Source organism: Athene noctua, chromosome 19, assembly GCF_965140245.1.
Source record: "Athene noctua chromosome 19, bAthNoc1.hap1.1, whole genome shotgun sequence".
Taxonomy (NCBI): domain Eukaryota; kingdom Metazoa; phylum Chordata; class Aves; order Strigiformes; family Strigidae; genus Athene; species Athene noctua.
The window spans coordinates 7,571,326-7,597,020 of NC_134055.1; the positions used below are offsets into that span (position 1 = coordinate 7,571,326).

Consider the following 25,695-nt stretch of genomic DNA (forward strand, 5'->3'; position numbering starts at 1 on the left):
TCTGTAATGTTTTATTCTGTGAGGTCAGTGCAAAGACTTCACAGTGCGGTGAGAGAGAGGACAGTACCGAGTGCGGGTTTCACAGAACAGGATTGATGCTTCAAAATCACCAGCCATGGCAAGAGGCCCAGTTGTTGTGTTAGAAGGTGACGAGCGGGAAGCGGGGTCCTGCTGGACAACCCAAGGGCACCTCTGCGAGAGGCCGGGTCCGTGTCTGTGGGCAGCTGAGGGAGTCCTGACATGAGCAACTTCTGTCTCACCTCTCTGGCTGGGAGTGGGCACAGTCCAACTCTAAATTTACTATCGCAGGAACCTTTTCAGAGATAATGCTAATGACATCAGGGGTAAGGAGCATGCCCGATACGAGGTTACAGTCCCCTTCTCTTACACGAGAGGAGCAGTGCATAATGGGCCACATCCTGCAGTTCCCCAAACCACCACCTTCTACAGCACAAGTGAGCTCCCCAGATGGCTCCAAAACTTGACCCAAAATAATATGGAGCTAAAGATGAAACCCTTGACGTTACGTTAAGATCTTTTTTCAAACAGAGTCCAAGGAACTTTCTGCCGACACAGTGGTACAGACAGGGAAGTGCCTTTCCTGGGTGTGCTCTTTGCTACCTGTCAGTAATTTGGTTCAGAGATGTCTGTGATCGTGGTCCCGTAGATTTGGGCCTCCCAGTCTGAGAGCTGTTTCACAAAGGCCCGGTGTGGTCTCATGTTCATTTTGCATTTCAGAACATAGTCCCAAGCTCTCTGTAAACAGAAGGAAAACAAAGAAGTGTTAGGAATTTGAACTGAAAGTGAATCTCAGGTAAGTACTCAAAGCAGCTACACTTGTAGACAGCACAACTTTGTATTTACTCTCTGTGTTAGCAAGAACCTGCAGGTAGAGTAGGGACAGACTGGATCCAGATGAGAACTTCAGGGAAGCCTGTCACCTTCATACTCTGCTCTCCTGGATATGAGGACAGCTCTGGCTGCTTTCTCTACCTGGCAGGTATCTTGCATTATTTTACACTGATGGAGCAATGCAGTGCTGGATTTTTACCTTAAAATGCTGATTCTTCTATGGCTGATAAGCGAGGCAGTGAAGTATCAGCTATTCACAGGTAAGCAGCAAAGGTTATCATGTTTCTGGATTGGTGTGACCTGTTATGGCAGAGCAGCTATGAAGCTCCGGTTATCCAACTGCATTAATTACAGCCATCTTAATTATTTGTTAGTTCCATGTAATCTGCCAGGAACTCTGCTACACACAGGGCAGACAGACTGGCATTATTCCACTTTACTCCAGCTGCACCCTTGGGTTTACCCAGCAGTGCTCATCTTCCCGCTTTTAAAATAGACTGCCCCCAGCACTCGGGGGATTGCTTAAGCATAACGAGACCAAAGGTTAAAGATAGTGCTCCATTGGTTTGTTTTTCTAATCTCAGTGATTCTTCAGGCTCTGAGGCTGATCTTCCAATATTTACTCCTCTGGGCCCATAGTGGGGATGTCTCTAGTTCCCCTGAACTCAATAGATCCACTCACATATCAATTACTAATAGAATAAGGGACCACACATCTCAAATCTGCCTTTCTTTTGCAATATCCATGTCTTTTGAAGCTTTCAAAGATCTTTGCCTACACTGGCTGAAGGACCACATGGGAATCTGTTGCACTGCTTTCATCTGCAAGAAACCAACTTGTCTGCCAGGCTAATCCCCCAGGAGACTTTGCCCAGCCAACAGTGGGCAAGCACTGCCCAGGCAAGCCCCAGCCCAGCACTGCCGTGTCAACCTCTTCTTTTTTCTGGCACTTAGTAAGATGCTGAGACCAACCTGTTGATACCAACGGGGAGAAACTGCAAGGATCAGCTTTTGACTTTTGCACTGCCATTGCAAGCACCTACAGTAATTCAGTGTGCAAGCGAATGGTTATCAGTGTGCAGGAGTAATCGCACCCAGCGTTAGTGGCAGAGATGAAATAATGTCTGCAGCCCCATTGGCAGGCTCAACCTGAAATTACCCGCTGGCACACAGCGACGGTAAGAGATTTCCTCTTATGTTGCAAATGTTTGCACAAAACCAATTAAATTATTAGATACAGGCCCAGCATCAGTGGAGCTTGGATCAACCCTCTCGAGCTCCCAAAGGAGGAAACACTTTCCAAACAAGGGCAGGATTTTTAAGGAGATGCTTTTCAGTTCCCATGGGAACTCGCCACCATGAGATGGTGCCTACGGCAGCACGATGCCCATGTGTTGTGTGCAAAGGGAGAAGGGCCTGGCACCTGGGGAGAGGCCGCCGGGCTATTGCACAGCTGGCGTGTGCAATTTATTTTCAGCCATCATTCATTATTTTTCTTGCATTATTCAGAGCTAAGGAACAGCGTGTACTGCCACCTAACCTGTACATCCCTCTTGGGCCAGTATTATCCCATTCCAGATTTCTCTACAGTAGTATCTGTGGGAGGGGATTGCTTCTGGAGAAATAAAATAGGATTTCGGAAGAAGTCGGTGCTGGTGCTGAAGTCAGTGGTAAATCAGAGCTCTGCAAGCACCGGGTTCTAAAATTTCCTGTAACCTCATGGTATTAAGAGATGGGATTAACTCCAGTAGCTTCCAGATACTCTCCTTCTCAGACCCAGGAGAGCAGAAATGCTAAGAGCTGTAGCCACTGCTTTATTTTTGTAGCCCTGTAGTTAAGGAGGGAAATACAAGAATATGACAGGTGCCAGGGTAAGGACTCACAGATCCAAAATCACACCTAAACCACCACCTTGCCAGTGTGTATAAAGAAGATGCAATCTCATATAATACAATCTGTTACATTATCAGATCTTCATGAAAGCTCAGACAATGTCCTTCTCATTACTACAGTAATGAGGCTTCAGAAACAGAAATAAACTGCAGAGCCAGCCACTATCTGTGGGAAATACAACAGGGATGTACCTTCAGAGAAAACTGGCAGGAATGCATAAGATAGGCCATGGTTACTGTGCTGCTCCGGCTTATCCCCAGGCTGGAGAACACCAGCACTGCTCCGCAATCCAGCTGGGCATCTGAGTAAAGAAATGCCAATCACAAATTAGCGATCTGGGAAATCAAGCTTCCAATTGCACAGTCAAGCTCCCGTTCAGTGACAGCTGACAGGCCAGCAGCCTGAGCGACAGCAACCCTCATGAACCCTGACAGCAGCAGATGGGCACTGCCAGATTCTGCTTCTGGCAGCATTTGCCTCTCTTAGACATCCACAGAGTTAAAACATGGCTTGGAAGACCCGAACCAAATGACAGTGACCAGTCAATGCTTCATTACCGATCAGTGTCAACTTTACATCAGTTAACTGAAGCAAAGTGGTCTCCCATGACCAATCAGCTGTGCTCAGCATGGCATCACCTACTAAACTCTTCCCAGAAAGGGTTAAAGGTATTGAAATTACTGATGGACGCAAGCCTAACTATTCTCCACTGAAGCTGGAGGAATCAGCTCTGAAACTGGAGGGGGCTTAGACTTCAAATCCCTTACCCCTCCATGGGGATCAGCAGCAGGAAGCACGTACATGCCAGGTAGGGCGCTGGTTTTATGATGTTTTTATGACAGATACTTTGCAGTGAAAATTGCTATGGTCAGCAAACTCATTTTCTACAAAAGCCAAGCCCAAGGATACTGTCAGTCTCTTTTAACCACATTAACTCTGCTACCTATGCCTAGAAGGTTGCATATTTTATTAATAACCTTTTGAATTCTTTCCTTCCCTCTCCAGAGCAGATAGCATTACATATTTTAAGAATATCAGCAACTGAACTCTAGCATTCATAGGGCAAAGCCTCTTCTTTTACTGTTGTCAAGAGGTTGTGGGGTTTTGTTGGGTTTTGATTTCAAGAACTAAACCAGTGTTTTCTAACTTATTTCCATCATGAGATACTAGTTCTGTTCTAAGACCTGAGTAGAAATGGCTTCACTCCAATGTATGCTTAGTATGAGGATATCCACACTCCTCTCAGAGTATGTGGAGAGCTTTAGTCTAGTGTTCACCCATAACCGTTCCAGTTTAAGTAATTTATTCTCGGCTGTCAGGTAAACAGTTCAACTGCCAAGTAAGCAGTATACGCTTCCACAGGAGCTAGAGGTGATAAACTCTTATAGTCTGTTTTAGAAACTTCCACAAACTGATGTGAGAAAGAAACTTTTTTCTGAAATACTGCTGAGAAAAACCCTGGGGCAAAATGGAAGGCAAGTATGTGGATTTCGATATTTGGGTTTCAGTACATGCAAATCATGACATTCAGTTCAGGACTACAAAATTATACCCTCAAATATTGTTTCCTTGTTTCTTTTTTTTGTGATCAGCTGTCATTTCTTATATCATACTTGGATTATGAGCTCTGTGGGGACAGGGTGGTCTTTTGCTTCTGGATCTGTACAACATTCAGCTCAGCAGGGCCTTGGTCTGTGGCAGGTGTTATTTCATAAGTGTGATGAAAGATAATGACACAGTTTGACACCATCACAGGATGGAGCTGTGGGAGCTATGTCTGCTGTGCTGCTGCAGGCACTGAGCTCTAGACTGTGTCTTCTCTTGCCCTCTCTGATGTAACCAGCTGAAGGCTGGTTGATGCTGTCCAACCTGAAAGTCTTCCTAGGCCCTACAGTGGGTCACACTGCAAATCACAAAGATTAGCAGCATCTTGTGGTAAGTTCTCTAATGTGTGTCACACTCTAGTTCAAATAAAGCACTGGTGATTGAAAATTTGGGCTGGTAAGAGTCAAAGGGTTGTATTTAAGACAAAAGGAATAGAAGGGCATCATATGAAGCCCTGGTAGTCATCCTGCAACAAAGCCTTTCCAGATTGCCCGGAAAGCTCACTATTATCAGATGCCCTGTAAAATCTCTTCTCTATCCATCTGGCTGGTTAGTAGGGGAGCTCTGGTATTCTTTAGGGTGTGGGCTTGCTTGGGAGTATACTGGTCTTGAACGATTATGACCCTCCTGTCTGAGCTTCTTGTTAGAGTGAACTGCAGTCACTCTGATCTAACACCCTAGAGTGAGCAAGGTCTCAGGAATGCCAGATCAGGAATAACTCACCTATGAAATGACAAACGGTGGCAAAGGAAGAAAAAAGATTTGCTTCGAGTGAATCTGGAACAGATATATGGAGGTATTTGTTGCCTTCTGCAAACCTGGAAAAGAGCACATGGCGTGACATGGACCAGAGAAGCAGCTTTGAAAAAATGTGTTTGTTGGAGGCAAGCTGATAATTTTGTTTGCTGTTACATATATGAGTGTTCCGCCATTGTCATCATGAACATTATGATAAGGGATCTATTATGGTAAGACAGCAAGATGCTTATAATACAGAACCAGTTTTATTACTGATTTTCCATTCCACATGGTATCAGCACTGATGTCTTGTCTTAACCTACAGCTTCCTTCATCTGAGAGCTAAACTGAAAGCACAAGTGCCTTCACGTCGTGCACGTTGGCAGTTTTGTGAACATAACCCCTCAGTTCCCTTCATGTGGTTTTCTATGACAGCATCCTCCTCCTTCCACAAGCTCCGACAACCCAACTCAAAGAACTAACGGAGCTAAACACTGGTGATGACTTTCTGAAATGTGAAAGCACGTCACGCGGAGGTCATGGGAAGATTACCTATGGCACAGAGACCTCTGATGTTTTCCTCTGGAGCCAAAGGAATGAGAAATGCTGGTACACATGCTGGGGTAGATAACCAGAATTTTTACTTAGTTTTGGTCACCACCTTGAGAAATGCCACTGGATTTTTGACTGTGTGAAATGGCATTTCCAGCATGGCCTACAGACTGAGCTGAATAGTCATGGACAGCTGTAGGTAACGAAGGAAGACCAACAGTGTGAAACATTTGTGGTTACTTTTACACTGATGTGTTTGTAAGATTTTGCTCTGAAAGCTATTCAGAGATGTAGGTTCTTCCCAAAGGACGGTGGTATGCCATAGACTCAAAATGCTGAGGGCCGCCCAGTCCTCCTGTCCCCCAATCCACCCACGTCATGGTTGAGGGCTGCAGGACTGTGTTGCTGCTGTGCTAACTCTGGAGTAGAGATTGGGAAAATGAGCATGAAATAGCACTTGACTCTGCAGAGGTTTGAATCCTAACAGAGGTTTCCTTGGAAGTTCACAGGCAGCAAATGGGCTCTGGTGCTGTGCCACCCCACTTTCTTCACAGGCACAGATGTTGGTGAGGGTACACCTTGAACTATTAAACTTACAGTGTGGCAGGCTGTTCAGAGATGTTGACTTGTGCTTTGATCTTCAGATCTTCCTGAATTTGTTGGTCACAGGCCTGCTTGAAATTGCCCATATATAATTTTGCAGGAAGTATTTCTACAGGGTATGGCTGAAAGTTGTCTAGTTCCTGCCAGAGAGAAACCATAGTCTCAGTTTAGAGAGTGCTTTTGCTCCTATTAGCTTGGTAAGTTGTTAAACAGAAGTCATGTGAAGAACTGAACACACACTTAGTCAACAGCCCATGACACGTTCTAGCGTAACGATTCAATCACCTGGACTTTCTGTACATTGAAGTCTTTGCTAGATTTACTGAGAATAATGAATGGCAGTGCTGTCATTGTGGCATTACTTGAAACAAATCCTAACTAAACAGGAGGCAGCATATATTCCTTACATTATCTGGAGGGACTGCAGCATAACAGATTCATTTGATGTTCTTGCCAGCTACTGGTCGCAAGGCTAAATGAAATCATCTGCCACCTGCAGAGCTGCAGGTGCCCCGTAGTGGCACAACACAAATCTGCAGCTGCTTCCGATGCCTGCAGTGTGAAGGCTGAGAACAAAAATACACGAGTAGCCAACAGTGCCTCTACATCCCTAACTGATACTTGGCTAATGCTGCAGCAGAACAAAGCAGCAGCCCGACAATTTAAAGCAGCAGAGAACAACAGCTTAAGCTGAGAGGCAAGGTGGTAACTCTGTGTCCAACTGAACCTGATGGGGACGTTTGGCTGTTTGCTACCCTTCACAAGGAAGCACAAAGTGAATGGATTTTCCCTCCTGTGCTGTAGCATCCCCCAGGTCAGCACCATGTCATGGGCTATTTCACCTGAACCAGAAGTGAAGAGGTTCGACGGAAACAAAAAACATGTTGCAATGAAATGCTCTCTGCTGTCCCTCTAATCTGCCCTGCCTCAGGTCCTGTCCTGGATGTGAAAAAAAGGTAATTGTTTCTCATAAGCTAAATAGATCAATGTTTGTAAATGAAACCAAACAATTGGGATCCCAGTGTTCCAGTGGATGGCTGTTTTCTTTCTGGGCCTGTTGACATGATGCACCAGTGCTTGCTTTGTGATATTGCCTGATGAAAAGCTTTATAGACATGGAACGCAGTGCTTGACAGGAATCATACTGCCATCTGAAAACATGTACTGTGTACCATCCCAGATAACCACGTGCGAGAGAGGAACCTGCTTCTTTTCATCATTTGCTACTGTTTGTTTAGTTATCTGTACTCTCCCGTAGGCCAGTTTTGGGGTTATCAGAGAAACCTTCCCAGGTTGTCTTCATGAGCTTTCTTTCACGCAATAGAAGAGGAAAAAAAAGGCAAAGTGTGGCTGTAAAAGAATTAGTGGTGAGTCTCAAGGCAAGCACAGTAACTCAGATTGCATTTAATTCCTTTGTTTGAAATAACTCTGATATCAGGTTTAATTAAAGTCACATTTAACTTGAATTCATTAGCCAACATCAGCTGAATATGAATGCTAATGTCTTCTACTTGCAAATTAGTCTCACCTCACCTGAGGCATCCACAGTATCTTTTGAGTTCTCAGAAAAGGATAGCAAGCTGAAAAACGTTTGTATCCTCCCTTCAGGACGAGCACTGGATGGCGGGTGAACTGCTGTAAGCTTCTGGCATATTGGACAGCAGTTCCTTCCTCGGCATCTAATGAGATCAAAAAGCCATTTGCCAGGCAGATTTAGAGTGCCTCCACCAGCACCAAGGGTTACATCCATCCTACTGACACTGACAGCAAACTCCTTTTAATTTCGTCTAATGGTCTGTAGAAAGCCTTGTTAAAAGCTAGGCTGTTCTTCAACTGTTGCTGCAGGTCAGTAACAGGGCATGCTGCTTTTCACCTCTTGTCCTGATGTTTTATACCTCCCTTTGTTTCTTTTGTAGGTCTAGAGAAAGTTTTTTTCCCTCCCCATTATTCTTTAGAAAATGCTTGTAGTAAGTTCCCATAATAGGGAAACATTAAATCTAATAATCTTAGTTTTATGGAGGCCCTCTTCTGTAGTCTGCTGTAGACAAAGGGGAAAAGACTTGAATAAATTCTTCACATGTGTTTTAAACACTCCTCTCAGTGAAGTACATTATGTGAGATGGTTGCTCCCCCTCCTTCTCCCAAGGGATCCATCCCGCTTACCTCTAGCTATGTCTGCTTTAGAAACAGATCAGCAGAATAAAAACCCACTTCTGATTCTCCACACCTTCCCTTGCTACTGTCTCATCACTGAGCGTTTACGAACATGCTTGTTTTATTCATTCCCCTTATACTTCCACATTTTTTTTCCTTTTAAAAATGATGCAAATATTTGCTAAAACTGTAGTAGCCTTTATAAAGCTAATAGGAGCCAAGCAAACATACAGAAGTGGTTTTGTGCACGGCAGAGCTCCTTGCCAAAGAATGCATGAAAGCTAAACATTTCTATGGTTCAAGGAAGACTGAACAATTACATGGAAAGGTTTCCAGCTCTTCACATTTCTCAGTGAACTCCATCTCCACCCCTATTAAAGCTAAGTCTTCTTAAATACAATAATGTGAATGCCATTTATAACTCTCAGATAAGGAAGTATTCACTCTGTGAACATACAGAACTTGAGTCAGTGTTTTCAGTCTCTAAAGCAGCACCGCTCCCTAAAAAGCAAGCATTGGACAAGCCCAGTCTCACTGAAATGTGGTAAAAAAGAGAACCCATTCCTCACATGCGTAAGGAGCTTCAGAGGGATCAGTCCACAGAGAGGAAACCAGGCCTGCCAGGGTGCTTTGAAATAAAATCTGGATTTTTGAAGCCTAAGAACATATGCAACACAGTGAAAAACCAGAAGCATAGGAAAGATGATAGTTTTTCAATTAAAACTGGGTAAATCTGCATCTCTTCCAATCAGCTCATAAAATGAAATGAGGAATGGGAAGAATATCTATCCAGCAGTGAGGTCTTGACTGACATGGGTCTCACACTTACCTTTTCCTTTCTCCTCTTCCTCATAGTCACAGCAACCCAGAGAGCTGGTCTTGCAGTCATACACCACACAGTATCTGACACACCCCAGCTCCTCTGAATCCGGTACCAGGTACTCCCCCGTAGGACTCTACCAAAATCACAGCAGGATTTTACCAGGAGCACAGCTCCACTCTTGTGTCATCAACGCTACTGATGTCTTGCAAGTTACTACTCTACAGCTACGGGATGTATCTGGGGCTATAGCTGTACTCGACGCTGAAAGACCTAGTCAGAATTCAGAAATGATGCAAACTACACCAGATTGCTTCATCAGCCACAAGGGCAAAGATGCCAGCACTGTCCTTTTTGAGACAAGGCCACAACATGTTAGTTCTTGTGCAATATTCTTCCCGATGTACAGCCCCTATGTGCCAATCCCTTGGGCCACTGAAGCCACCTCTGCTTTGTGATAGAACACATCCCCCCAGCGGCAGAGACAGAACATGGCTGAGACCGGCAGGGGAGAGGCCGGGACAATTCCTGCGGGTTTTAAGCCAGTTTTGGCTACCGCTATTTGCTAAATCCAGGGATGGTTCACACAAAGGGTAATCCCCCCTCACCTGTTCAATCCTGCGTGCTGTAATAATATGGTTCTCATCGTATTCACGCTGAGTACGGGCATCTGAAAAATACAACCAAGACAGAGCAATTGGCTTATTTCATGCTTTAAAGGTGGAATCCTGTTCACAATTCAGTCAGAGGGAATTCAGGCACTGACATCAAAACGAGATTGGGTTTATTAGAAACTGAGCCTTTCTGATGTGGGTGTAACGAATGCCAATACTATGTGTAACCCCAAGCGATGCCAACAGCTTTAGTCCTGACCCAAATGTAGCACCTGTCATGTCCCGCTTAGATGAGGGAGACAAGTGACTTAGATTTGTAAATCCCCAACAGAGTGGACAATGGTGAGACAAGTCTCAAAGTCTAGATATTTATTAACTTCCCACAATGTACTAATTGGATACACGATAATTTGCTATGTATATAAGGAGTTGTGGCGATACAGTGTGCCTTGCATTACTTCATGGTAGTGAAAGAAAAGGGGAAAAAGGAGAGGAGGGAGATAGAGAGAATAGAGGAACAGAGATCACCGGCCTGGGTTCCTGCATCGATCAGCGATGGTGCAAGGAGGCATCCATCTTCCTCGCTTCACTTCACTCCCCAGAACACCCCCACCTTGATTTATACACACTCTCCTTGGGTCTGTCCCCTAGGTCAACCCACATACCTACGTATCCTGTGGATGGTAAGGGGTGAGGTGTTTCATGGGATGACGTCATTAGCATGATCTTGTTAGTCTTCATTAGCATATTCAGGGGTCTTAATTTTAACATGCATTTCATGGATAAAGAAGCAAAGGTCATTCACTGGACAGGTGGCCCTTGAAATTTGTCCAGGTGCCCCAGAGCAGAGCCGTCCTGTCTCCATAGGGCTCCCCCCTCCAGCTGCACCCTGTGTTATTGGGGCAGCCTGATCAGCTTGGACCTCCACACCATCCACCGCATGACTATAGTTTCATTACTCGCAAGCGTTTGAGACATTTCTAGCTTGGGGAGGTCTCTACACCCCCCGCTATCCTTTATCTCTTTCTCAGGCTGTTTTTCTCAGTCTTTGTTTCTCGCAGGCCTGTTTCTTTCAGAACCTATTTTCAACTCGTCTCTCACAGCACCACAGCATTGACAGCCCCAGTCCCGTGCTCCATTCTGCTCTGTGCTGTGGCATAGCCTGGCCCCCTCTCCCCGGGCCTGCTCTGACCTCCCGGCACACAGCACGTCTGCCTCTGTGCTGCCCCAGAGATGGGGAGAGGGGCACTGGAGACCCCAACCCCACTCCCAAACTGGCTGACTCCCTCGCCAAAATATTTAATAATATTGCAGTATCAGGCACGCATTTTGGGGGTATTTGCACTATGCAAGATGCAAATGCTTATCAGCAATCTTTGCACAATGGTCAAGAAATGGTCCAGCTCGAAAACCTCCAGGAGCAGCAGGGGAGAGTGTGTGCCCCTGGGATGGATCAGAGCAGGAAGAGCTGGACATGACGAAAGCCAGGACAGTATCAGGCCACGGCACCCGAAATGGGAGGGGAGAGATGCCCCAGCTGCAAGGCCTCAGTAATTACAAGAAGTGAGGTGTGCTCCTCCCCGTTCGCAGGAGCGCACAGAGCCCCGTTTCCTCGGGCAGAGGCAGGGGCGGGGGCAGGGGCAGGGGCGGGGGCAGGGGCGGGGGCAGAGGCAGGGGCGGGGGCGGAGGCAGGGGCAGAGGCAGGGGCGGGGGCAGGGGCAGAGGCAGGGGCAGGGGCAGGGGCAGGGGCGGCAGCAGCAGCAGGCCTCTGCCCGCCGGCTCACCCAGCAGGCAGAGGTAGTGGGGCTCCGCCAGCCGGGGGAGCCGCCGGCGCTGGTTGAGGACGTTGTAGAGGTGGCGGGGCTCGCAGAGCGCCATCCCCGCCATCCCCGCACCGGGCGACTGTCGCCGACCGCGAGTCCCGCCCGCCCCGCCGCGCGGCCGGCGGCACGGCCCGGTCGCTAGGGAGGGACGCGCGGCGGTCACTAGGGGTGACGTCAGACGCAGGTCTCGCGAGGCTTCCCCGCCCCGCCGCCGCAGGTCTCGCGAGAGGCGCGCGGCCCCGCGCAGGCGCGCTGCCCTGGAGGTCGTTGGAGTCACCGGAGCCGCCGCGCCATGCTGTCCCGCCTCGCCCGGCCCGCCGCCGCCCTCCGCCGGGGCCTCGCCACCACCGCCCAGGTGCGCCCGGGCGGGCCCGCACCCCCTCGGGGCCGGGGTCGACCCGAGCGCAGGCCCCGCTCTGGGAGGGGGCAGCCGGGGCTGGGGGCGTCTGCGCCCGCCTCGGCCGGGGGGTGTGAGGAGCAGAGCTCGGGGGGGTTCGGGCGGGGTGGGAGCAGCCGCGCTGGCGGGCACCGAGGGGCTCCTGCCTTTCGCCGGGCGGGCGGGAGCCTGCCGGCCAGAGCTGTCAGCTGCGGTGAACCTCCCTCCCTGGTGGCCTGTAGCGGGTGGCGGGCGGGGTGGGTTGCTGCTGCCTTCCCCTGCTGAAAACACGGCCCTGCTCCCCAAAAGTGTTAAAAACTAAAGCTGGCGGCTGGGGGGTTAACAGCGATCCTTAATATGCTGAAATCTTCGTGCATGACCCTCGGTACCAGGGGTGCCCTGCTGCTACGTGAGGGGGTGGCTAGAGTCGGACTTCTGACAGAAATAGTTCCCGGTAGCATATGCCAGAGTGATTATCGTAGCTGTAAAGATGTGCTTTACAAGAGAGCCTTGTGTAATTATTTTGATAGGGATTATATATGTTATCAATGAGGTTTTGACCTCATGGTATCAGCTTGGTCGTAGATGTGGGGCATAGCAGTGACTAATGCTAGACTTTGCTTCCCCTTGGAGATTTTTATGCTGAATTACATTTGTTGCTATAGCAAGAAAACTGAACTGGGGATAGACTCATCTGGCTCCTGGGTAGATTATTTATTGTCATAGCATAATAATTAAGCTGTTCATGCAGGGACTTGGAGCTATTATGGCTTTATCTGGTAAGGCAGTGTGATAGAGAATGTCCTTATCAGAGATAATTATATTAACACATTACGTCTCTGCAGCAGCCTCTGGTTCTCCATCACTTTGGCAGAGTGTTGCGTTTTAAGATTGTTCTGGTCTTTTAGAGTAGCTCTTCTCTCATCTGGTGATACTTTCTCTACAAACAAGACCACAGGCCTTTTTGAGAGAAATAACATTTTTCCAGTGAGCACATTAAATTGGTTCACTGGGGCAACAAAGCAAGAGTTGGTTTTACTTGCTTCTCAGCCATGCTTGATCAAAGCTGGAAATTATATCAGTGTTCTCAGGCTTCAATCTTGAGGCAGCTGCAGGTACTATTTGCATTTATTTTAGGCATATACATTTTTTTCACATGGTTACTTTTACTGTAGTCTGTTAAATGTATTGATTTGCCAAGTGGGAAGGCATATTTTTTTTTGATACTGGCAATGAAAACTAGAAAAACTGCATAACAGATTTTGCCCTAAGTCAGACTTAGGTGCAACAGGGTAGCAGGTAGCCTTAAGCAGACATTTCCATCTGAAAAAAGGTAATCCTTTGGGGTTTCTTTGCATAGCCCCACTCCCTTTTTGAGCTTTTGATCTCAAAAGAACATTTTCCTCTCACTTGTTCTCCCAACAAACCTCAAGGATCTTTGGAAGGCTGTTGTGATAATCGGCTTCTGTGGGCTTAGGCAATCAAGTTTGCATAGTGCTTGATAAAAAAATTGAGAAATAGAACTAAAAGTAAAGAAAGTGTGGTGAAATCCCCAAGGTCACTGCTGCAGTAACTACCAGAACATCTCTACAATGTGTTTTTCTTTTTTCCTCAGAACAATGCCAAGGTAGCAGTGCTGGGGGCCTCGGGAGGCATTGGCCAGCCTCTCTCCCTTCTCCTGAAGAACAGCCCGCTGGTGAGCAGGCTCAGCCTTTATGATATCGCTCACACTCCAGGCGTGGCAGCTGACCTCAGCCACATCGAGACAAGAGCAAGTGTTAAAGGTACTGCGAGCTGCTGTGTTATGAAGGGGTCCTCTCGGGTGTCTCTGACACTTGGAGTCGCCCATTGCTTGTGAAGGGGAATTTTCACGTGACCCTGAAGCCTAGCATCAATTTAAGTAGCTTTTTCTCAAGCAGTGCATGACATTAAGGTTTAGCTGATTAGATTGACACGTGTGGAGATGAAATGGTCTGTGGTTGCACTGTTGAAGGAGAATTTGTAATAACTGGCAGGAAATACTCAGTAAAATCAACTCTGAAAAAAGCCTGAGCATTGAATTTAAAAGTTTGATTACAAACAGACTTAACATTCCCTGGGTGTCTGCATGAATTCTGTGTGCTTTTTTTTCTGGAGGGACAGCTGTCAAGTTCTGACAAAATCTATTGATCTTCGTTTTATCTGCAGATCACAAAGAGTTTATATGTTGCTTGAATGTGTCTGTGTGCAGTTCTCTGGGGGCACTGACTAGTGCTGAGCTAGGGGTTTGGGAGGGTAAATACACATAGCAGAAAGAACCGAGGGTTTTTGCAACAGATGAATGTGAGATTCCCACCTCTCATTCTGTAAGTTTTGAAACAAGGATAAAATATCAAATAGGATCCATTCATAACTGTATTTCTTTGCTTTTCGGCGTAAGTCTGGGTTGAAGGCTAAATTAAAAAAGGAACTGGGTGCCTCTAGGTGTAATTTTGTACTTCAAAGTGCCAGGTATTTAATAACTGGCAAAAACTTAATGCCTGAATGTTCTTCCATTCCAGGCTTCCTGGGACCTGAGCAGTTGCCAGAATGTCTGAAGGGCTGTGATGTTGTAGTTATTCCTGCTGGAGTCCCTAGAAAACCAGGTGTGTTCTCTTTGTTAAAAAGCCCTGGGGCTTCATCGAAGTGTGTCTCTGCAATACTGTTACTCAAATCTGTATCTGGTGATTTACGGTGCTCTCAGTGTTGTCTTGGGATGCAAGTGGTCTATTAATGACACTGACCTAGAGCTTGGTGTAGTATCAGGCAACTCATGGAGCCTTTGTCATAGATTGTCCTTTGTAAAATGGACAGAATTGATTTCTGGAGTTCCTGTGTTGGAGTGAGCTGCAAAGACTTTTCATGCAAGGGATTCTGAATCTCCCTTAGTGTTTCTTGCCCAGAGCAATACTTTAGTAAAAAAACCTGGTTCTTTGTTTAATTTCTCAGAAATAATTTGTTTTGCATTAATTGTATGATAACCTCTTCGAGCATTTCTGAATGCTGTTAATCCTTCCTAGAATGTCCCCGACCTGCTCCATTTCTACTCTTGTTTTTCAGTATCCTCTTGGGAATGTAATAAAATTCTAGACTTTAATGCCAGGGTCTTTCTAATTCTTTATTTTTCATGGTTAAAGTAGTTGCTGCAACAGAAATGAGAGGTGGCACATGCAGCTAGCAATATTTTGCACAGAGCAGTTGATGTGCAAACTGTAGCTGTGGAGGTGACTTCAGAGGGGGAGGAGAATTCATCTTAGTGGTTACACTGAGCACCTCTGTCCACTGGTGGGGGTCGGGGGGCATCACACTGCACCTCAGGCTGCCTGGGTGAAATGTGTTCTGACAATTGACAGCTGGGCTGGTTGCTCCTGAAAAGGGCCAGTCTATCTGAAAGGGCAGCAGTCTTTTATTAGCAAGAGGAGTTACCTTTGGAGCGATTTCATTACTGCAGCTGGAGAGTTTTCTTTTGATACATGATTCCAGAAGCTGACATATTTCTGTCCAGAGCAGAATATTGTTTTTTGATTGGGTTGCTTGCCCATTAATGAGTAGACTATGGGTAACTTAAAATACTGTACTGGATGCATTTTAGGTATGACCCGTGACGACCTGTTCAACACCAATGCTAGCATTGTTGCTACTTTGACATCTGCCTGTGCAAAGCACTGTCCAGAAGCCATGATATGTATTATTTCTAACCCGGTAAGCGTTTTCTGGAGACCTTGAAAATGTAGAAGAAAAAGAATCCAGACTAAGAATGCTAATCTGTGCATTCCTGTTAGTTTTGACCAGTATCTTTAAGGTCTGCAAGGTATTTGCAGAAAAGAAGTAAAAGCCTGGTTCTCCTTAACCCATTTTTCTTGGGCTGTATTTAAGTCAGAGGAAATTTGGATATAAAAGTGCTTAATATCTCATCATCGGTGTGACTGGTTATAATGCATGCTGGTGGATTAGCTGGAAGAGAGGGCTTAACTCACTAGGGAAGGAGCCTTTGTAATGTGAATGAACAAATAAATTTAATAGTTATTTAAAATGGAAGATTTATTCCAGCCTGACTGTAAATTGCTCTTCAATTTAGGCATGAAAATAATTGGCCACAGCTGATTTCGTTGGAAGTATACTTTGGGTTATTTACTGGCCTGTTCAGTTCATGCATTAGCTTTATTATTATGCTGGTTTTAATGAATGATTATTATGCTGGTTTTAATGACTGCTTGCCTATTCTTCCTTACAGGTAAATTCAACCATCCCAATAACTTCAGAAGTCTTCAAGAAGCATGGTGTGTATAATCCCAAGAGAATCTTTGGTGTTACAACACTGGACATTGTCAGAGCGAATACTTTTGTGGCTGAACTAAAGGTAGGTCATAGTAACAGATGCTGGGGGAGGGATATGGTGTTCTTTGGTCATTGGATCTGTCAAAAATGCTTTTAAAATCACTGCACAGAGCCAAAAGAGCTTGGATTTCTGTGGAGCTAGTGATGAAGGCAATGATTCCCTGTTTCCATTCTCTAGAGGAGCCTGGGGATAGGGTTTCTTGCAAGATGTGGTTCAAGAGACTTTGACCTTTCCTTTTCATAGCTGTCCCCTGTGAGCGAGCTGCATGTTCGCCTTCATTCTGTTGGCATTTTCAACCCTGCTGGTGCAACCGGAGGAGAGGGGTGAATCGTAGTATGTATTTGCAAGTCAGACTATCTGTGCTGCATGTTACAGGATATTCTGCAAAGGATCAGGAGGTGTAACAAGTTACTGCTCTTAATAGCCCTGGCAGAGTTTGTACTTGTGCTGCTATTTATCTAAACTTGCATTAATAATATCCTGTAACTGTCTGAAGTTATCAGAGTAACTTGGAGTTCAGCTCTGTGGATCTGGCTTTGTCCCTGGAGTGTAGCTGCCTCTGAAACACCTCCCCTGTGTAGCACTGGGTTATAGGTTGTGTCCAGAAACCCTGGGCAGAAAATGATGCACAGTGTTTTTAAACATTTTTCTTGTCCATATGCTTCAGAAGCTGGAAAGTTTCTTTTTTTTTTCCCTTAGGGCTTAGATCCAGCTCGAGTAAGTGTTCCAGTTATTGGTGGCCATGCTGGGAAGACTATCATCCCTCTGATCTCTCAGGTGAGTCATAGTTACTGCTGTATGTGGCATCACACTCATCAATACATTAGAGTTGATGTAAAGTGCCTTTGTGATGGCGTGTAAGGTGCTAAGATACAGCAGAGACAGTCTTCCCTGCTCTTGTGGCTGCTTTCATTCCAGCATGAGGATGCTGGAAGGCATGAGCTACAGCTCAACATCTCTGGGTAGTTTAAGCAGCTTCAGCCTTTCTCCTCTAAAGGAGTTTGGGAAAAGAACAGAGATGTAGTGTGGGTGTTCAGATGTCTTGGCACTGCCTGGTTTTGGTTTTATTTTTTGAGACAGTTATTTTGTGGTATGAATACGTTGCTTCAGTGGGAAAGTGAAATTGATTTTGCCACGGTGGACTAGAAACACCACTTCAACATGCAGCATTGAAATGAGGGGGCATAGCTCAAGCTGGGGCGCAGGAGCTGCTTCAGTAATGACTGGTGGTCAGGGAGAGGCTCCCTTCACGCACCTAAGCCTGAGTGAAATGCAGTTCTAAAGCAGGCTGCAGCTTCATGAGGAGATGGCCAAGGAGCAATCTGCAAGAAAGGAGAAAAAGCTTTGCTCTAAGTGGGGAATAAAGAATCCTTCACAGAAGGACATTCTTAGGGAATAAGAGCAAGGGCTTTGGAGCAGCTGAATGCTGAGAGGGTGCTTTTGTTAGACAATCAGTTGGGACAGACACAGCTGTGCTTAACATACTTGTGTGGCTGTATCTGAAGGTTCAGTAACTTCCTAAATGCTGCCAGCAGACTGGATCCTTCATAAGGCTCTTGACTTGCATAATGCCACAGTGACCTAAATATTGATAAGGTGGCTTTTTGAAATTCCTAAGGCCTGTTACATGCTTGGAGGGCATCTCTCTAGTGCAGAGGACTACGGAGTAGTGAGTAACCATGGCAAGCCCTGGTTTTACTGTTAAGCTGTGGTTTGTCCTTGAGCAAGCTAGGCATGGCTAGGTTCCTATTACAGTTCATGCAGTAACCAGAAGCCTTGGTGAACACCTGCAGCTGGTCAGTTTGTCGTGCAATCTGTGAGCTGGGGTAACTGATTTTCTCCACTGAGAACTGTTAACTAAAAGTGCGGAAAGCGCTGTGTGGGTGGCCTTATGGTGCATCTCAAGGGGTCCTGGTGTTTGATAGAAACTTCTTTTTTCCATTCTAGTGCACACCGAAAGTGGATTTCCCTCAGGATCAGCTGGAAAAGCTTACAGGAAGAATTCAAGAAGCTGGCACTGAAGTTGTCAAAGCAAAAGCAGGAGCAGGTTGGTTCTTGGCTACAGCTTCCAAGTAATTCTTATTGGCCAGGTGAATGGATGCAGTCCTCTTCAGTTTAATCTTATTTACGACTGTGGTGCAGAATTATGAAGTACTGATTACAAATCTAGCTGCTCTGCCGTGTCAGCGACTGCCTGAACTGTGGTACTAGAAGCAGCTCAGTAGTAGGTAAGACTAAATGTTAGCCGATCCCATGGCATGTATAGCTTTAAGAAGAATCTTCTCTGTCAGATTAATCTGCTTCTTCCTATAAATATGGTTGACTAAATAGCATGTAGCTGGCCAAAAGCTGCTGCTTTATCCAGCTGGCTGTGAACTAGGAGTCAACTGCAGCTCCATAAACATGCCTGTATGGAAGCCTTTGATGCCAAAGAAAGTACCAAATTTCAGCGTGATCTATTCTAAAAGTGATTCAACTTTTACAGGATCTGCCACCTTGTCTATGGCCTATGCTGGTGCTCGATTTGTTTTCTCTCTGGTGGATGCAATGAATGGAAAGGAAGGGGTTATTGAATGTGCCTTTGTTAAATCAGAAGAGACGGAGAGCCCATACTTCTCTACACCTCTGCTCCTGGGAGTATGTACTTTAAATGATGGGAATTTTAAAACAGCAGCTACTGATTTAGTCTTGTGGGTCTTACTCAGTGGTTTCAATTTAGTCTAATGCTAGGTATTGCTGAAGTTAACAGCTGAGTGTAACTTTAAAGAGTTTTTGAATATTTGTGTATTGTGCTTAGGTGTATACCTCATGTTTGACAGGGACGCTGCTGCTTTTATTTGCTGTTAGGCTGTGGGTTGCTGAGTAACCAGAGATTCAGACTTATTTAAGAGGTCACGCTTGCCTCAAGTCAGTGCCTGTTTATGAAGGACTTTCATATGATAAACCAGAGTCAGCAATCCTGTTTACTCAGCTTGATCTGCTACAAGCAAACACCTCTGTAATTGAGGCACTTGGGGTACTACAGCCTGGATTAGGATTAATAGATTGCTTTCAGGGCCTCTGCTGAACTCTGGAAGAAGTGTTCCTTTGGTCACCCTTAACCCTGTGGGTGGAGTGAAAAACAAGGATGCTGCAGCCCTGTCGTGGCTGCTGGAATGCCAAAATGGTGTACACTGTCTTAGGTGCTGGCTGGTGAGGGAATGGACCTAGAGGGGTGTTAAGGGGCAACGGTTTGGATGTAGGCATGAGATCACAAAAACCTAGGAGTGCAACTCTGAAGCAGTTTGAGTGACTTCAGCGAAGGGCATACACCAGAGGAGAGAAATTCTCTAGCCAAATGGTGAGTTTGAAGATAGGAAGAGGCATGAAGGAGCAGTTGGTATCAGTCTCCTCCTGAAGGAGCCGGTGGGCTAGCTTCAGGTTTCACACTTGTGAACAGTGGATGAGAAGTCTGTGAAGGCTGTAGAACTTGCTACAGATACTAAGGCTTCTGAGCCTTGCCCGGAAGGACAGGTTTGGCAGACTAGAGATGACAGAGGTCCCAGGCTGGGTCTCCATTTCGGCTGGATAATACTTAGAGTTGTTAAGTTACAGTCTAGGTCATTTGATGAATGGTTAATCCTTAAATCCTCTTTCCCTCAGAAAAATGGAATTGAGAAGAACCTAGGTATTGGCAAGATCTCCCCCTTTGAAGAGAAGATGGTTGCTGAGGCCATGTCTGAGCTGAAGGCTTCTATTAAGAAAGGAGAGGAGTTTGCGAAGAGCTTCAAGTGAAGAGTTGATGATGGAGAGGAATTAACAACTTCCTTAATTTATTAAGGCATCGTGTCACTTTACGACTTCTGATTCAAAGCTCATGCTTTGGTTGAAGTCTGTCTGTATTAGCTTCATGAATGTTGCCGGTGCAGAGTCTAATCGTCAATAAAACGGCCTCATTTTTTCAGTGTAACATCTGGAATGGTTGTGATATGCTCGTTTTTTGCAGGTGGAAGCTGTAGGTCTCTGAAAGGTTATCAGTTTCAGTAGGGATGAAATAGCCTCTTAAAGTGGGTGAGCCGATTACTCTCAACTGCTGCTGCTGGGTTTCAGCTTGGGCTGTTTGGTGCAGCACCTGGGAAACCGGGCATGATCAAATAAGATCAAGGCGGGGTGAAGAGGCGTGCAAAAGGAATAACTGAGTGAAGTGATCCAAGAGGTCTTTCTTCGGGAGGTGACATTACCTTGTGTTGCCTTAATCTCTTACGTAATTTGATTTTAAAAGAGTAAAAGCACAGTGGTTGAAACGTCAGTCCTGCTCTAAGAAAATAATTAAACCGCTGAGAGTGGCTTCTTTCTAGTTAGGAACAAAAGCCTTGATTTAGCATCTACATAAATTTCTTTTACATTCATCCTCTTGTGAATATAAAAATAAACGTCTGCAAGAAAATGGTGATGATGAGTTCTGCTGCTGACTTTGAAGGTAAGCTTTAATGAAGGAAGCTATTAATTCGCCCTTCCTCCGTGCTCTGTGGGCTGCTTACCCTATTGCTTTGAATTGCTCTAATCCATGTAGGTTGAATTCTAAGTTGAACAGACTGTTTTGATTAGATAAAGGAAATGCCAAAGCCCAGCACCTCTGGAGGAACTGAGTCTTGGTTTGAGCGAGAGAACCTGGTGTAAAAGCTTCTCATCAGGAAGGTAACCTAAGGGTAGTAGATGCTGTTTGGTCACTGCCTTTTTTTCTTCCAATTGTATCCTAATGTTTCGGAGCTATTTGGACTGGCTTTTATTTTTTTTAATTTTAATTAGTTCATCATTCTGAACTGGATCACACAGTTGTGATGCTGTTGAAGATGCATTGAGAAGTGCTTGGCTCTTTCCCTGTCTTGTGGAACATGCAAGCAGAGAGAGGACAGACAGTGAGCACAGTTCTTGTCGCTTCTTTCTGCAGAAATTCAATGTATTAAAGCTTCGTTTCGTTACAGGAATAGTAATGAAATAGAAGCGTCGGCAGTCATTACTCAGCAGGCTTGGAACAAAGTAATTATTAGGTGGTATTAATAGAATTAAAGATTAAGGAATTAAAGATGGTGTTGGAGGGGGGCAGGGAAGGATGTCAGAACAGGAGGGCACTGAGAGGAGTAGTGACTGGCCAGACCTAGTAAATCTGCTGAATAAATGGAAAGCATGTAGCAGGCTGCTATAAAGCAGGTTGCTGGATGTAGGGGTCTTGCAGGCCTGTCAGCAATTTTGTACCCAGAAATAGGCAGCAAGGATTATTTAAAAACAGGATGTATCCACGTGCCAGGGCTGTCTGTGCCTTGGTGTGTGTGCCCAGGTGGTTGTGGGGACTTACAACACGAAGCTGCCAAACTAATGGCTGTGGGGAAAGCCTGGCCTTGTAACCAGGAGGAAAATAACATTGTTAGACACAGAGTAGAATTGTTCTACTCCTGCTATTTTTAATACAGCACACAGAGCAGATTTCTGAGGATTGGAGATTATTATAACTTGAGGTTCACAGTGTGGCTTAGGTTATTCTTGTGTCAGCAGTCCAAATCCCGTGAAGTCTGGGGGAAATGCTCGGACAAGTGGAAAGCTTCCCTGACACCAGCAGGGACCTGGACAGCATGGGTAAGGAGCTGAGGTGGAAGAGGATTTCCCAGCACCTGCTGACCCATAGATTCTTCAGGGTCTCCTTCAAATCCCCTTAATGTTATGAATGTCTTTTCCCTTTCTGCTCGGTTTGGGTTTTTTCCCCCCTAGTCCCATGCCTTGTGCTTGGGAGTTGCAGCTATTCCCTCTGCCTGGAAGTTGGCTCTCCTTTTGAGAAGGGAAATAAGACATCCTTCTCGTGGCCTGCAGTGAAGGCAGCGACCAGGAGGACGTTGGATGAAGGTGGGAAATGGAGTTGTGTAGGTGTTCTCTGTGTGCTGGCCCCCTGGCCAAACACTGCTGTGGTGGATAACTTCATGGCTATGGAGGCTGAAGATGGTTTGCAGAGGTAAGTGTGGGACATCCCACCGCTTTGCTTCTCTGATCGGATCCTCCAGAGGAGGAAAGGAACTGGGACATAACCTGTCCTCAGGAGAACAGGAATTAGCTGGGTCTGCCTAGGTAAGCTGATGCTTTGCCCTGGAAGCTCTTTCCTGGTGCTGTCTCTCTAATGAGAGACACGACCTTCATCCTCTGTCCTGTGAGCTGCTGCGGCGTGGCTGCCTTGCTGAGTCACGGCACTAGCTGCGGTGCCGGCAGCCTTTGGTTTTTACCTCCTCTGGAGGTGGGTAACCAGGCTGTTGTGACCGGGTCTGAGAGGAGGTGAGAAACCTGCCCTGCTCAGAGCTCTTGGCTTTCATCCTGTTCACTGAGCAGACTTCTGTCTTGATGGTCTTTAAGCATCTGACATCTTCCGCTGCAGCATCATTTATGTGCACAGAGCTGCCTCCTCCTCAGGCAGCTCAGATCTGCGCCAGAGCCCAGATGTCAAGATACAGAGGAGATGTGTATTAAGAGTAATAAATAAAGATACTCCAGATGGCCAGATGTCAGGTCAGTTGATCCCACCTGCCACTCCTGTGCTGCTGGGGCAATATGATAAAGTGCAGGAGAGGAGAAAACATCATAGCTTGGGTCTTTTATCAAGAATGACCTCGGTGCCCCAGGGGGGGCTTCAGGTGGGACGACTGCAGGAGCAAGGTGTGAGCTGGCAGCCCCGTGTCTCTCATTCCTGGGAAATACTTTCGCTGGCTCTGTTTAAGGGCAGGGGCTTTGGGGTGGGGGTACAGACCTGTCCCCCCTGAGCCCCATCTCACCCGGGAGGGCTCTGGGCGGTGGGAGCCGGGAGGTGGCAGCAGCAGCTTGCCTTTGGGTAGGGCTGGTTGCCCTGCAGCCTGGGGACAATGCCTGGCATTTCAGTGATATTTAGGAGAAGCAGCGGGGGAATCAACAACAGGAAGACGGTTGGGTGCAGCCAGCTGGCTCTCTTCCTGGCTCCGGGGAAGGAGCAAAACTGGAGGGGCTGGAGGTACCTCTCAAAGGAGCTGATGTCCCCCGGTCACTGCTGCTCAACCTCGGTTTACTGGGCCTGGCAGTTCACAGCAAGTTTTGTGTGGTAGATCCCTTTTTGGAGGCTTCACGCTTTGTTCAGCAGGCCTTGGAAGTTCCTTGCTGGCTGGCAGAGCCAGTTCCTGCTTGATTTCACTGGGGCAGATCTGGCATCCCACTGCGTGTGGCCGTGCAGAGCCCTCGGGCACAGCAGGGTCAGCCCTGGCAGGGGTGTAAAACCTCCCTGTGGTGAAGCAGCCTGGACTGGGCTCTGTGCTTTAACGCAGAGCATCCTCTGCCCAGGGAGGTGCTGGTGAAGGGGAAGGAGCAGGGGAAATGCACCCCAAGGTGGGTTAGACATGGCCAGGGGCACGGGCAGATCTCCCCTGCAGCCAGCAAAGCTTCCCCCTTGCAGAGCGATGGTGAGAGGTTTTAATATGAGCAGGAGGAGCAGAAAGCATCTGATCTGTGGTTTTGCCTTTGCACAGGCCTGTCCTTTCCCCACTGCTCCCCTGGCTCTCTCCCCTGGCCACAGGCAGCATTAAATCACCACCTTTGCATTCACTGTTCTTGATTTACTAAAATGCCCGTGAGCTCTCGCTTCCCTCCCGGGTGCCTCAAAGCAGAGCTGGAGCGCTGTGCTGAGGCGGGAGGGTTTGTTTGCATTTACAGGGAAACCTGTTAATAAAGGAGACCAAAGGGACTGCTCTTTTCCTGGCTGCGGGAACAGATGGCTGGATAACGCAGTGCAATTAATATGCAGGGACTCCTGCCGGGGCGGGGATTTGATTGCCTGTTAGGAGAGGTTAGCACGCTTGAGCTGAGCTCTGCCACAGCTCTGCCCGTCCCTGGCACCTGCTGCCTGCGGGGGGTCCTTGGGGACTCTGGGACAGATCGATGATGTCACGGAGGAGGTTGTTGGGAGCTGGTCATGGGGAAAGATGTAGTGGGGGGACTTGTGGCCAGCAGTGGGTCTCTGCTTCTCCCTATGCTGGGGGACGCTCTGGGAATGTCTGCCCTTTGGATTTGTAAAAGCAAAGGCTGGCTCTAGTGATGAACAACTGCTCGGAGGTCCTTTCAGGCTGGAAGGGCAGTGGTGGCCCATTCTATCTTCCTGTGCTTTTTTTCTCCCAGTCAGATTGTGCTAAAGCAAAGCAGCAAAGTAGTGGCTGAATGAGCCAAGGGAGGTGGGTGCCGGGATGTGGGGGTTTCCTTGCTGCAGCACAGCACGTCTGCAGAAGGTCTCCCAGGGCTTTAAAGAGTGGCCAGACAAATCCACAGGGAAGAAAAATCCCTGCTGGGTGCTAGGAGGCTTAGGGAGCCCAGGGGGAGCAGGAAGTGACCCAGCAAGCCCCTCCGTCATCACTGAGCGGGGCCACGGGGTTAAGCCCAAATCAATGGGAGCCTCCAGCCCCTGAGGTCCCCTGGGCACACGCGGGCTGTTCAGACGCCCGGTCCCCATCGCACCCTGGGCTCTTGTGGGATAACGCTTCCCCCCAGCCCCTTCCCCTTCATGCTTTTGCTTTGCTCCCCCCATTTGCTGGCCCCTCTTTCCTCCTCTCTCCCTTGCTGGCTCAGGCGTGGTTGCTGAGCATCAAGAAAGCCAGCGCTGGTCTTTGATCAGGGGCTGGCTGTGCCGCCAGCACCACGCTCCCCACGGCACAGCCGCTCCCGGCCGCCCTTTCTTCTGAGCCAGGAGGCGGCTGGTGGAGATGGCGAACCTCAGTGCGACTCCTTGCAATTAGGCCTGTTCTGCTGCCTGCCTCGTTTGATCTCCTTTAATTATTTATCACCTTTTTTTCTTTTTTTCTGTCTCCTTCCCAAATCCTCGGTTTCTTTCAAGTGATTATTTTCTTCCTCTGCCCCCAGCTGTGGCTAGCTCTGCCTGTTTGCTTGCAATTACCGTCCCTTCTCCCCGCTTCTTCCAGCTCTCCCCTTTTGTTCTCCACCAGATCATCCTTTCGTGCTGCTCTCCCAGCTGCACCCCCCAGCTCTCTGCCTGCCTGGCAGCTTGTTTTTGCTGCTTTTCTCCATTTTTCTCACCCAGGTGGCTACTGCCTTTCTCCATCCTGCTCCAGGCACGGTTTGGGCTGTGTTTACCACTGATGCCAGCTCTGGCTGGGATCCTGCACCCCAGGCTGGGCTGTACTGGCTCTCCCATCGCTACTGCTCGAAGCCCAAGGTGGCCCTGCTGCAAAGCCCTGACTTCCAGCAGCATCCAGCCAAGCCTGGGGAGCCCTGTGGGGCTGCTGCCCCCCCGTCCATGCCAGGGTCTTGCCGTGATG

The 25,695-nt window shown here is 47.3% G+C and overlaps 2 protein-coding genes across 3 annotated transcripts; one reads left to right on the forward strand and one right to left on the reverse strand.

Annotated features, from left to right (window-relative positions):
• Positions 1–37: 37 nt before the first annotated feature.
• On the reverse strand, positions 38–11,760 carry STYXL1 (serine/threonine/tyrosine interacting like 1). Its single transcript, XM_074922502.1, has 8 exons — positions 11,616–11,760; positions 9,826–9,887; positions 9,227–9,353; positions 7,777–7,922; positions 6,238–6,383; positions 5,074–5,168; positions 2,937–3,046; positions 38–756 (listed from the first exon to the last, which is right to left on the reverse strand). Exons 1-8 carry the CDS (start codon positions 11,716–11,718, stop codon positions 625–627), a joined length of 921 nt encoding a protein of 306 aa, XP_074778603.1. The 5' UTR covers positions 11,719–11,760; the 3' UTR covers positions 38–624.
• Positions 11,761–11,876: 116 nt separating this feature from the next.
• MDH2 (malate dehydrogenase 2) lies at positions 11,877–20,336 on the forward strand. 2 transcript variants are annotated; one of them, XM_074922500.1, is made up of 9 exons: positions 11,878–12,009; positions 13,646–13,814; positions 14,571–14,654; positions 15,641–15,750; positions 16,283–16,408; positions 17,087–17,164; positions 18,335–18,434; positions 18,873–19,024; positions 20,030–20,336. In XM_074922500.1, the coding sequence occupies exons 1-9, from the start codon at positions 11,947–11,949 to the stop codon at positions 20,159–20,161; spliced, it is 1,014 nt and encodes a 337-aa protein (XP_074778601.1). In that variant the 5' UTR covers positions 11,878–11,946; the 3' UTR covers positions 20,162–20,336. The 2 variants fall into 2 exon arrangements, with proteins under 2 accessions (XP_074778602.1, XP_074778601.1); XM_074922501.1 differs by lacking the exon at positions 16,283–16,408 and having other exon boundaries at positions 11,877–12,009.
• Positions 20,337–25,695: the final 5,359 nt, after the last annotated feature.

Coding starts and splice junctions, on each gene's coding strand:
- STYXL1 (XM_074922502.1), bottom strand. CDS start 11,718: ATGGCGGGGATGGCGCTCTGCGAGCCCCGCCACCTCTACAACGTCCTC. Junction 5,169..6,237: donor TCTGAACAGCCTGCCACACT/GTAAGTTTAATA, acceptor GCTCTTTTCCAG/GTTTGCAGAAGGCAACAAAT. Junction 757..2,936: donor CCTGCCAGTTTTCTCTGAAG/GTACATCCCTGT, acceptor TTCTGTTTACAG/AGAGCTTGGGACTATGTTCT.
- MDH2 (XM_074922500.1), top strand. CDS start 11,947: ATGCTGTCCCGCCTCGCCCGGCCCGCCGCCGCCCTCCGCCGGGGCCTC. Junction 14,655..15,640: donor TGGAGTCCCTAGAAAACCAG/GTGTGTTCTCTT, acceptor GATGCATTTTAG/GTATGACCCGTGACGACCTG. Junction 17,165..18,334: donor TCATCCCTCTGATCTCTCAG/GTGAGTCATAGT, acceptor TTTCCATTCTAG/TGCACACCGAAAGTGGATTT.